This window comes from Perissodus microlepis, chromosome 9, assembly GCF_051167445.1.
Source record: "Perissodus microlepis isolate ML-2025 ecotype Zambia chromosome 9, ASM5116744v1, whole genome shotgun sequence".
In the NCBI taxonomy this organism is placed as follows: Eukaryota; Metazoa; Chordata; class Actinopteri; order Cichliformes; family Cichlidae; genus Perissodus; species Perissodus microlepis.
Window position 1 is genome coordinate 19,783,747 of NC_140469.1, and position 13,044 is coordinate 19,796,790.

General features: G+C 39.8%; 1 protein-coding gene across 1 annotated transcript in view; it reads left to right on the plus strand.

The window, feature by feature from the left end:
- plxdc2b (plexin domain containing 2b) overlaps positions 1-10,001 on the plus strand; it is a 108,761-nt gene extending 98,760 nt beyond the window's left edge. The window contains exons 13-14 of the mRNA XM_084939492.1: positions 2,442-2,608; positions 4,744-10,001. Of these exons, the coding sequence (XP_084795618.1) occupies positions 2,442-2,608; positions 4,744-4,863 (287 nt within the window). The 3' untranslated portion in view covers positions 4,864-10,001. The remainder of the gene's footprint in view (positions 1-2,441; positions 2,609-4,743) is intronic.
- The last annotated feature ends 3,043 nt before the right edge of the window (positions 10,002-13,044 follow it).

The following is a 13,044-nucleotide window of genomic DNA, read 5'->3' on the forward strand; positions in this document are numbered from 1 at the left end:
CTCCATGTATTAGTGATCAATAGAAACTGTTTCCCAGACTGCCAGATAATTATTTTAACAGCTAGCCAGTGATTTCCAAGTTTTTATTCTCAGTTTTAGCTAGCTACTTCAGCTGTTTATTGGTAGGTTAGCCAACACTTTCATCTGTATATACATACTTTGAGCAAACAGTTTCAAAGTATGGAATAGATCAAGCTGTCTGGCATTATAGAGGTAATTAAAATCATCAACAGTTTATGGTCCAGTAAATTCATTTTAATGTGTATGATTCTGAAAACAGTTATGAAAAAATACTTAATGTGCCCCAAAAGGTTGATTTTGTTCCTCTGGGCGTAGTGTTTTCAATGGGAGAAACGTTTCATTGAAATCTTGACGCATCTGGATGTCCAGGTAAACAGAATCAACCTTTTGGGATTTACCTACCTGGATGATTGAGCATGCATCAAGGCAATGCTTTAGGTGCTTTGATTATGTCGGTTGTGCACTATTAAGGTGTTTAAGTATGACTACAGTTTTTGCCTCAGTAAAACATATAAATGTGGGTTTTTTTGCATGTTTCCACAGTTTTTCCACAGTCTTTAAAGTCTTGTCCAGCTCCACTTTTCACATAATACATCTGTTATTGGCCACATGGCTGCACATGAGTCTGGAAATCACACAGAAAATTTTGCTTGTTTCACCAGACCACTATCACCCAGTGTATGTGATATTTTGAGGCCTTCGCTGCTGTCTTATTGTCTTAGACTCAGAAGAGTCCAGAGGAAACTCTCTGTGCCAGAGCGCTGTGCTCCTCCAGGGGTCAGACACTCTCTGCTTGCATTCTGCTGGTTTTTAGCTGCTAGGCTTTTGATTTCTCATTATGCCTACATCTCCGCTTAGCCACATGCCCCTCGCTAACCTTCCAACACCCCCAACTAACAGCTTGTCGCATCGTTTGGACTTCCAGCTGAAGCAGGAGATGGCTCTGTGCAGCTCCAGCAGACAAACGCATGGGAAAGTGTCTTGTCTCTGAGAAAAACAGAGCATACTCAGATCATGTGTTTACTACATTAAACGCAAAAGCAAGGATGTCAAGCAAGAATCCCGACTCACTGCCTTCATAGTTGATTGACAAACAATGGACACAGTTGGGTTGTCAGCATTGCCGGCCATCAGTTGTTTTGTTTCAGCACAGCAAATTATCCGTTTGTTGTTTTTATTTTTCATTCCCAGTTATGGTGGGCACATAATGTCTACACAGACAAACACATTAACAGTGAATTCCCACACACATTGCACAGATTTGATTACAACCCGAGTACGCCGGAAATCAATGAGGCAGAGAGCCAGGGGAGAGGCTGCTTGGCTGACAGGCCGAGTGGTGGGTATTGCTGCTAATTAAAGCCGGGGAGGAGCCCTGGAGATGTTGCCAGGGTGGCACAGAAGGAGAAAAAAAGCTTTGTGAGTACACGTGGCCTGAACCTGCTATAAATCTGTGTGAGATGAGGTACAACATGAAGGCAGAATCCTTGCTGGGTTATGTTCTCTGCTGGGACACTGTTTGTATTTTCTGTCATTATTATGTGTATTCTTCCCTCTGACAAATCGCAGAGGAAGTTCTCTTAGTTTTTGTATTTTTGTCTGTGTGTGTGTTTTGTGAAATTGTGCCCCCAAAGATGAAAACTGAGATTTCCTAGTAGGTTTACAGGCTACTGTGATCATCTTCAAAAGAACTCTCAAAACACCTGCTGGGTCGACTTTGAGGTTCAAATATAAATCTGATGAAGTGCTTTATAGACTAGCGCTGACTTCCAAGACCGGCTGAAGGACCGATCTCTTATGTAGTCACTACTTACAGCCTCTTCGGGTTGCAGTGCCACGACTTAAGGCTATAATAGGACTTTATCAGCAGCTATAGACCTTCCTCCTCCTCCCATCAGGACCAAACACTGCTAACCTTGGTGTGGGATTAACTCTTACTCGCACTTATGGGAGACGAGAACTGCTCTTGAATGCCTAAAAAGCCTTCAGAACAATTGTGCCAGAGACTACTAAAGAGCCAGTTGCACAGTGAACCTTGAATTTGTTCTCCAAGTGAAAGAAATGTCCTTTAACCATTCAACAAATACTTTTAGAGTCACTGAAAATGAATCAGACGTGCATGGCTGAATGAGAGCGGTGCATTTGTTAGGTTTTAAAATGAAAATTTTTTTTCCTAGTATGGTGACACAGAGCGAAAGCTGAACTTAAACATATCGGCACAAGCAGGAAAGGAGCGTATTGATGAATAATGAGTGTCCCCTGCTGGTCGACAACAAAACTGCAACGAAACCAGAGAAAATATAACACTTGCTATAAGCATGTGGCACAAAGTGATAATTAAACCAGCGGTGCTTAACAATCTGAAATAGCAAACAGAATGCGTGTGTGACAACATAATGGCTTCTTGTTGTGTTTTCCAGTGATGCCAGCTGACAGTGCTGTAGACAGGGTGAAAGGCACTCATCCTCTTCACACTGGTTTGATCCTGGGCATCTTGCTGGTGATGCTTATCATGATTGCAGGCGTGCTGATCACAGTCTACATCTACCATCACCCGACCTCTGCAGCCAGCCTCTTCCTTATTGAGGTGAGCAGCGACCCCAGCGGGAAAGAAAGTTCATCTGTTTCTGACATCAGAGGGCTGATTGTCAGTCTTACACCTTGACATAAAATTACTTATCATATTTTCCTGTGTTATATTTAATATCGGGGTTTTTTGCTACGGAGAAGTTTATTCATTCTTATGAGAATCAAACCGGTTAACATTCATAGGTGTTCTCAATAAGCTGAATATATCTAATTTCTGAAAAATGCAGACAGCCATCATTTGAAAGTGAAGTGTAATATATGTTTTGCTAGTGTGCATTCAGTGACTGGTTGGTGAGTGGTTTCTGGAGGCTAGCGTCACTCACAAAGGTGAAATTAGTCACAAAGATGTATATAGTGCTGCACCGGTTCCAAGCAGATGACCATTGATGGCCATGGTTTGTATGACACCTAATGGCTGCAAACAGTAAGCAAACCGGAAATACTTTCTTTCAAAGTTAAAGTTGATTTTACTTTGAAAGCAAACAATATCCATTTCTGGTTTGTGTTGCACTCTTTCAATTTTTACTGCCTCTCCACTGTTAGGTGACAAGTAAGTCACCATCTTTCATGCAAACTACAGGTAACTATGGAAATATGCTAGCGACCAATGGGGTCTTAGGTAGAGATGGCACGATACCACTTTTTTATGTCCGATACCGATACCGATATCATAAATTTGGATATCTGCAGATACCGATATGAATCCGATATAGTGTATTTTTTAATCAATAAAACGTTTTTTTAATATCTTGCTGCATTTTGTATAAGTTTACACTCAAGTTTAAATAAATAACAACACTAAAGCTATTCTGTTATACCTGTATGTAAAAAATACACTGCGCCCAAAATATTTCATAGTTCAGCAAAACCAATCAATCTAATAAACTTAAACCTGCACCATCCTCCCTATTCTGGTATTTTAAAGAGTACTTAGTAGAAATATTAAGCAACCTAACTAATAGGGTTGCAAACTCCCAGCAAAAGAAAATAGGGAACCACCCTCCACCTCATGATGCTTAATCGATGTAATCAAATTTAATTTGATGCAGGGGGGAAAATGCACAGAAATAAATTATTTTTCAAGAATAATTAAATAGATTCAACATCTTTCTTCAACAGAACTGCAGACTGCACAGATGGTACCTTCCAAAAGGAAAAAGTAGTATAGCTTACTAGGGTATATTACACTTAACAGTTACTATATACAGTAATGGACCACTATATATTTTACATCAGATTAAAACTTTGGGTGTAAGATTCAGATAATTATTTATTAAAAGCTAGACATTTTAAATGAGAATAAGAAAGAAAAGTATGTCTTTGTGCCCCCTTTTCCCTGTTCATGCCCTATCGGTCCCCCTGGCTAAACTTTGCTAGATCCGCCCCTGCACAGTTACCAGCTACGTAGAAAAAGATCCTGGTGTAGAAAGTAATATTAAATAAATTCTAACAACAGCTTATCAAGCTTAATAGTGCTGCTGTTGTTCAACCGCTGGTTTCCTCTTTCTGGTGAGAAGTGGGCCAAAAACTAAGAAGAGAGACGGACTTGCGACAGAAAAGCCGATCAGCTGATCATTAAGCAGTTTCACGATTGAAGTAGCAGCAGAAGAGGGAGAGAGAGAGAGAGAAGCAGTCGCTCCATATATCGGTTGTTAAGCTTAACGCTAAAATGCTTTACAAACATTCAGAGATGAACTTACACACTTGCTTTACTTCTCTCTGGGATCACTTCCTCGGAGATGAAATGCTGGTTTGGTAGCGAAGCTACAAATACACACAGCCGCTCTATCACGTGATGCATACTGCTGCGACGTGCTAGGTTATGAGCCGAGTTACACCGTGTAGCAAGTTTTGTGAGGTGCTTTTTTGATATTTAATGGATCGGATTACATTTTTTATTTCTCGCCGATATCCGATCCAGTAATTTGGGTCAGTATCGGACCGATACCGATACGTAATATCGGATCGGTCCATCTCTAGTCTTAGGTGTGTGGCACCATACGCTGTATAGATGTCAAGTTAGACACTGAAATAAAAGGGCTTTAGGTGAATGCACTACACAGCAACCTCTAACCTTTAACCTTGACCACATTTGTTGCCTCTGACCTTCAATCTTTAACTTCTCTCCTGTAGAGACGTCCGAGCAGGTGGCCTGCCATGAAGTTTCGCAGGGGGTCGGGTCACCCAGCCTACGCGGAGGTGGAGCCAGTGGGCCAGGAGAAGGAGGGCTTCATCGAGTCCGAGCAGTGCTGAGGGAGGAGGGGGCATCCACATCCCTCCCTCCCCTCCGCAGCCTCCCTCCTGTGCTAGCCCTCCTCTCTCCTGCTCCACGGGGACTTGTCACCTGGAACCTCCAGGATGCGCTTATCGGTGGAGGAGCTCAGTGTACACAATGACTCGTTAAGACTGTACAATCGGCCCATTGAGCGCTAGATGAGACTGGATACAGTGACCGATGACATGAGAAAGTGAGACACCCCTGAAGACTATCCCCAGACATACCCACTGTTCAGCTCCCGTTAGCAAGGAGCTGAGCTGCCGGGGGGCAGAGGGAGGGAACAGCGCAGACGTCATCGACTCTGCATTCGTTGAGAGTTTTTACGACTGCTATCGCGTTACCATGGTGGGACTTTACAGCTTGACTGATAGCCGTGTGTCTGGTTGGGTTGGGGAGCAGGGTGAATTATACAATATATATTTTCAGGATCAATACAGAGTGTGTGAACGAAGATGTCCACTTTATCGTCCATGGGGGTTACACATTATAGGCCTTTGTATATCCATCAGGTTTTTCCTTCTTTTCCTTTTCCTTTCTCTATGTTTTCACAGGGGTTGGCGCATTTATCTGTACAGACCGTCGGTATTGCTTTTCAATACCATAGCAGGCTTAATTGACTTTTCCACAGTGCACTCTGCACAGAGAGGCTGTGGCTGCGTGATATGACGCGAGCTGAACTCGATCGATCACAGCTGGGAGTAAAGCTCTGAACATTCAGCATCGGTGTTGAATTAGTTTGTGATTTTTGGGGGCTGGTTTCATTTTGTGAAAATGAAGTGTAAGGTGGGGTTTTTTTGTTGTTTTTTTTAATGGGTGATGGACACTATCCTTCCCTTTGCATTGATTTCTTTACTGCCGTGCCATTTCGTCCCTGAGTAGAGTTTGCACTTCTTTTTTGTTTCTCATTCGACATGTGGTACTAATGCAAAATTACAAGACAGGCGCTTGTGAGTGTGAATATATTTTCTGGAGTGTAAGTGATTCTCGTGTGTGAATACAGAAGACAGTTTACAGTAGTGATTGGATATCCACCTGCTATATGGGTGCATATATTTGAGCTGGCTCTTATTGATCTTACTTAGAAGTATCTGGATACAGTTTGCGTGAGCCAGAAAACACACTGGTCTGGTTGGAGAGTTGATTCATTTTTACAGTGTCGGTTTATTTTCCAGTTGTTGCCAAGCGTAACCAGTTCTGTGTCCACATTTAATAGCTGTCATGTCACCGTAGTAATGTATATACCAAGGCCAAAACATTTGCAGATTCAGGTAACTCATGGCAAACATTTGCAGTATAGCAGTGATGAGAATCTTCTTTTCTTATTTTTTATGAGTGGCCTTTTTTTCTCTACTTTTTTACTTAAATGTGAATATTGTTCTAGTCATTGCTGTCACAACAATTCACTCATTTCAAGAGAAAATCATGTTTTACACCAATGATTGTAGACTCATTTAAACAAACTAGAGCTCAAAATCCTGGAGTTTTACTGAATAATAAAATGTGCAATATTACATCCGTTAATTTCTATGGCGAAAACACATAAGAACTCCAATCATCTGAATTCTTTTTATTTACACTTTGTTGACATTGAGACCAAAGACTAATCAGAATTTCAGTCACATGTATTTACCTCAACCTCCCCCCACAGACTCCATACCTCTCATTAGGCAGGATATGCAGGTTTAGTTGGTTAAAGCACAGACTGTACACAAAAGATGGAAGTAGCTACTGTGACATCACTCATTGGTTAGCAAATTCCTGATCATATGCCTCAACCCTCAATTTAAAAGAAATATTATTTCATTCTTTATTCAGGTGGCTCCATGGTGTAGCGATTAAACAAGCCTTATATATGAAAAACTAGCCAGTTCAAGAGGGGAGGAGCCATTAAATCCACCTCCAGGGTTTAAAAGCTACTGTATTCCTTGCGTTGGCCCCAAACCTGGATAAATGAGAAGGTTGCATCAGGACAAGCATCCGGCCAAATCAAATATGCGGATCTACCTTGGAAATGAGGGAACAGCAGTAGTACTTAATTATGTTATATTCAGTAAGATTTGAAACTATCAGCTAAGGCCATGAACTGATCAGAAAAAAGTTTGAGGTAAGAGATCAACGGCGCCCAAGGGCAGTTTCCCGTAGACCTCTAAACATGAAGGTTTTGTTTTCCAAGCAGAGGGGTCGACCCCTGCTGGACATTAAAAGAAGTTGCAGGTTTTCGCTCCAAACTGATGTCACTTTTCAAACCAGGAAGCTACATCCATCCTTTGTGTACAGTCTATGGATTAAAGTGATACTGTGCAAGTATTTTTGATGTCATAAAAATTAGACATCCCTGATTAGCATTTGCTAAATCCTTCCCACCATCAACGACTGTCCAGTAACTTATTACAATTCCAGGCACAGTAAAGCTTAAGCTTTGCATTATCAATACATTTAAAGAGTTCTACTGCCAGTGTCTCTTAGTAGCCTTTCTATGAATAACCAGAATTACAAGAGGTAAAATGTCAGCCATTAGAAATTAACAGTATGCCTATCTAACTAACCTACTAATTTCAAGTTTGCATCATCAGCTAACAAACGAGTCCTGGAAGAAGAGTTTAGGCTCGATATCGATATGATATATCAACAACTCCAGTCAGCACAGTGATACCTGAGATAGTGTTATACATTCACTCACTTCAAACAAATAAGGCAGTCTGCTAGTACCATCATAGTCACAACGTGTAAGCAGGTACACAACTAAAAATACAACTACAACAGTAGTAAGCGCACTTAGGCAACAAACCTTTGGGTTTTAGTTGCTTTGTTCATTTTAGAGGAACCAGTACTTTGCCTGTTTGGTTAAAATGCATGTTAATCTACACGGAAAGCATAGGGGCCTGTTTCGAATCAATACATTCGCTTATATTTTATAACATGTGTGTTGGGAATATTTTAATTCATTGAACTTATATTAGCAAAGTTTTTCCTGTCATTCTGAAATTGGTTGTATTGGGGTTTTTTAAACAATACTAAAGTCGCAGGTGGTGAAGTTGCCACCACGTTGTCCTGTGTCCTTGGAAAGAACACATTCAAGTGCAGTAAAGTCCCACTAGGTGAGCGAAGTGAACAGAATCACTTCCTAAAAAATCTTTTTAAATTATTCTGTTTAGTTAAGGTCTTAGTTACAAGCAAGTTTCAAGCACGTGTACGGAGTGGGCGGTTCAAGTCACGCGCTCACATGGAGGCAAATCTTTTCTCCGAGGAGTTTGGACAAGACAATCAATGGACTAATTCATCAAGCTGATGCGAAGCCACATGAGCAGAAATCATGCAGCGTTATTCTGGCCCCATTTAAGTAAAAAATAAGAAGACTCTACTGTCCATGTTAAGTGATGTCAGGTGAACGTCGGCTCTGATTAATAGACTCCAACTGTTAAAATCAGGCCAAGCAAATTCAAGCCCGATGATGAAGTTCAACTTAAAAGACTTTAAAAGTCATTTTCACTATCAAGCAAAGAAAAGTTTAAACTGCCAAATTATCATCACCCAGATTTGTCCTTGGGGTTTTGTGGGAAGTAACACTTGTTTAATACTTTACTTTAGTGTGTTCAGAAAGATGTGATTTTCGAAGAGTCACACAAGGCATAAAATCTTAACTATATGAACTACGTGGTGGTCACGTGACTTTAACTTTATGACTACTAAATTTAGCCACTTGTTATCAAACTCCTTATTCGGGAGCTGAAAAATTCCACAGCTGGGAACGTCCTTATGTTGTTAACCAATGAGGACATCCTAAATAATCCTTCCTTGTTGTGTTTAAAATGATCATAATTTACAACATGGAATTTATGTCCTATTACCTGAAACTAGCAACTGAGCAAATAAAGTCATTAATTTATTTAGTGTAGAGCTTTAAACATGGCCATGCGGCCCCTTGTAAGTAAGGGAGCAGCTGAAAGTAAATTGTATACTGAGGTCACAAAGCAAGGGAGGTGAGGGTAGTTTCCCCATAAACTTCTTTATAACCAGAGGAGTCTCCACTTGCAGGACATTTTAAAAAAATAGGTTCAAGGTACAGTCGGCGTCACTTTACAGAGCTAGAAGCTATGTCTGCCTTTTATATTGTCTACGGCTCTGAGTCATATTAGCCTTTGTCACTCTATACACTAGTCATTCAGTCAGTGGAGCTATGCAGCTGGGTCGTGGTTCGTGACATGCATCACAGCAGTATTTCTGTAACAATTGTGAGCCAATGGCTTCTCCACACCTCCAGGTCCATTTTTTGTTTTTTAGTACCGGTAGATCGATCCCTGTGGAGAAATGCTCTTTGAAAGTGATCAAATCATCCACTTATCGTACGGTGCCACCTGAAACTGCAAGTGTTTTTACGACTGCTGTGAAAATGCAGTCCGAGAATGTGACCGGAGGTCACATTTGTTTGCACTAAACACATTTACAAAAGCTGAAAACACTTCAGTCGCGCAGCATTGCCAGATGGAAAAAAATTTATCCTAGAGGATTACAGTTATTATATTTTGAGGAGCACTATTGTACACAAGTCAGATCAGTAAAAAAAAAGATGTCATGAGAGAAGATGTGTGCAGGCACAGGTGTAAGCTGTAGTCCATTGTCCTAAAATGAGGCAGCCTCGGCTTATTTCAACTACTGTGTGTTGTAAAATAATGAGATTGTGAAATATTATGGGACATTTGCCACACAAGTACAATAATTATCACACTCTGGCAATGCTCTGATAGTGGAAACTGGGCTTTCTAGCAGCAAAGTCTTCACTTGCTTCACTGGACCTGACTAATGGCTTTCACTCCCACTTTTAACAAACGCAGCACAGTTGTGTCATTGGATTGGTTACTGCTGTTTTCTTTGCTCTCTTATGAGTTGGATTAAATGATGCTGAGTCACAGATTCAGCAAATGTTCCAGGAGCTCAACATACAGATACAAGAATTGGAGTTTTCTTCCAGCTGTGATGTTGGTTTTATCTTATCATGACACTTTCATAGCAAACAATAAGACTCGAAATCATAAAGTATCATAGCTGTCTGTAATTTCTGTAACTACTGTCGTTTTGATTACATTTGAAATAATAAAAAATGTTGGTAAAAACAGTCACATGTCTGTTTCTTTGCATGGTCCACCAAATTATGTTTCTTTTGTTTAAGCATGCATGTCCAACTTCTTTTTGATTATACTATACTAGTATAAATATACTACCATATCTTTAGTATATTTAATGAAGTTGTGCAGAAATTTTATAGTTACAGACCCTCGCAGTACATGGATTCAAAATGAGTACTTTTTGGATTTGCATTAATTTTTCCAACATTTGTCAGCCCTTAATTTAAGTACAAGACTTAAAAACACATTTAAAGGTGTAGTCAGTTATTTTTTTTAGTTTATGTAATAGAAAAAATGAATATTTTACTCATAAATATACATTGATTAGTGTGTAATTACATCTTCCAAGAAGCTACTGGGGTCTTATAAACTGGTTAGTGGAAGTTGCTATGTTGACCCACCATCTTGAATACAATGGCAACATCAAGCCTCATCTCTCGAAGTTTAGTCGGGGCTCTAACACATGAAAACATGCATAAAGTCAAGCTCACTCATGAAATGTGTCCGTCATAATAACATTACAGGCTATGCTAGGCTTTGGCCCACATCAGTCTAAAATTGTATGTAACCATGAATAACGTGTTTTGGAAACTAACTGCACAACATGCAGCACTATTAGTTATGTCAGTCTCAGAGCAGCATTTCTAATTTTGATTGAAACTGTCAGAGAAAACGGCAGCCTCGAGTAAGCCAGGATATTAGTTTACAGAGGCTGTTAAAATTATATGTCTAATGTTAAAATGTTGGTGACACAATAATTTCGTCCTAATGGCACTGACATATTCATAGGGTTAATTTTTGAGACAATATATCATGAGGTAGTCATGATTTTGCAAATATTCCACCCTGTAGTGCAGTTTGCACAAATTGTTTTAAAAATGCACTCAGCCTACAAACATTACTGACGAGTCAAGATCTGCACAAATTGACAGAAACACTGAAGCAGCTCCACATTTTATTCTTATTGTCATGTATGTCCTATTTGTCAGGTGACAGAAGAACCAACACAAAGCTCAGAGAGCAATGGTGATACAAGATCACAGGTGAAATTGGATGATGACTTGTTGGTTCATGACTATTTGAAGCACATGTGTGACTGCAGTGGAATGTCTCACTGTTATTTATCAGGTGACAGAGGCAGCTCTGCCATGTTGTAGCTCGGACAGAGGTGAAGAGGTGAGGTCACGGGTGACTGACTGATGATTCGGTGCTATAGATTAACTAGTATTTATTATCATGACAGTTGTTAGGCTGTTGATGTAAATTGATTCATTAGTGTATATTTGACAAAGAATCTGAATCGACATGTCTCACTTTTTATATGGCACGAATCAATGTGGTATTTTATCAGGTAGCAATATGTCCTAGTGCAGTCAGAGGGGAAGAGCCAGGGCCAAAGGTGAGGCACATCAAGCACAGAATAATAATTTTAATCTGAGGATAAAACGCATGTACTGAGGCTGAAAGAAGCTTCAGTGCTCTCAGAAGACTAAAAAGATGGCTAAGGTCAACAATGACTCAAATGAGATTAAACAATGCTGCTGTATGCCATGTACACAAGGAGAGACTGGACAGTATAGATGTAAAACCAATATGCCAGCAGTTTATCTCAGTTAACGAGAGGAGAAGGCATGTGTTTGGCTCCTTCACATAGTGGACATTGAGTTGTTGTGTGGGGCACCAGTAGTCCATGTCTGTTGCTGTAACAGTAGTTCATGTTTAGAATAAAAAATCCCAGCTCACTGATTTGATCGGGGCAATAGTGCCTAAAATGTTGCATAATTTTGCTGAGAGATCTTTTACTTTGTGGTAATCTTAGATGAGTAGTTTTATGGACAAAAACCCACCAGGTCATTCAGTGTTCCCTTAGTGCTAATGTATCAGAGATGTTAGTGTACTATAACTGAACTAATGTTGTTAAGTCCTTAAAGTCATATTCTTTTATTGTCATGACTGTATTTGAAGCCATTTTTATTTTTGTATGATGCCTGATTTATATGGAATATGGCTGAAGTAAACTAAAGCCTAAGATACTTTAGTCAGTCATTTGTTTAATAGTAATTTAACATTATATAATTCACATATAAAACTATGAATTGTAATTTTAAATGGTTTAAAAGCATGTAGAATAGCATATGTAGGCAAGTATATTTCTCCTTTTTTTGTCAAGAAGCAAAGACAAAAAGGAAAAAAGAAAAAGAAGAAACAGGGCAGGGTTCGGTGGTTGAATCATCCGTCCCCACCAATGTCAAAACCAAATCTACGCCCCTGCGCTGAGGCATTCCAAAAATTGAATATCTTGTTTGGCCACGAAGTTTTCTGACACCTGTGTTTAAATGACAGTGAAAAATGCTCCACGCTCGGTTTATGTGAAACCCTTGGATCAGGTAGATTTTGGAAATGCCTCACTGCAGATTGAGGAGATGGAGCTCTAGAGCAGTACAGAGAGAAAGCTGAGCAAACAAGACAGCAGAGGGGAGATGGAGACAAGCTGAGCAAGCTAGAAGCAAAAAAAAAAAAAAGCATGAAAAAAGTTTGAGTAAGGGGGGAAACATTACCGAAGGAGCAAGGCAGAGGTGTCAGACTTCAGCTGTTTGTTACAGAGACTGATTCAGTGCTGCAAAGAACAACAACAGAATTCAGATTATCTAATACAAGTAGGGCTGTGTGTGCCTCAAAGATATGGAAGAAATATAGTGTCATCAGAATTCAAGTATTTTTAGACATTGAATTTATAACACTGAATTTTTATCCTCCAAATTTCCCTGCAAAAAATTCACCTGCAAAAATTCACCTGCAAAAAATTCACCTGCAATTTGGAGGATAAAAATTCAGTGTTATAAATTCAATGTCTAAAAATACTTGAATTCTGATGACACTATATTTCTTCCATACATACTTATACTAGACAGCCAGCAATTACATTCATCAAATCAAGTTAATCGCTCTATTGTGGCCAAGGTCACGTCACAGCTGTGAATCATCCTGCTGCTGGTCACCTCTGTGGTGATTTACTCCCATCTAGTGGGCAAA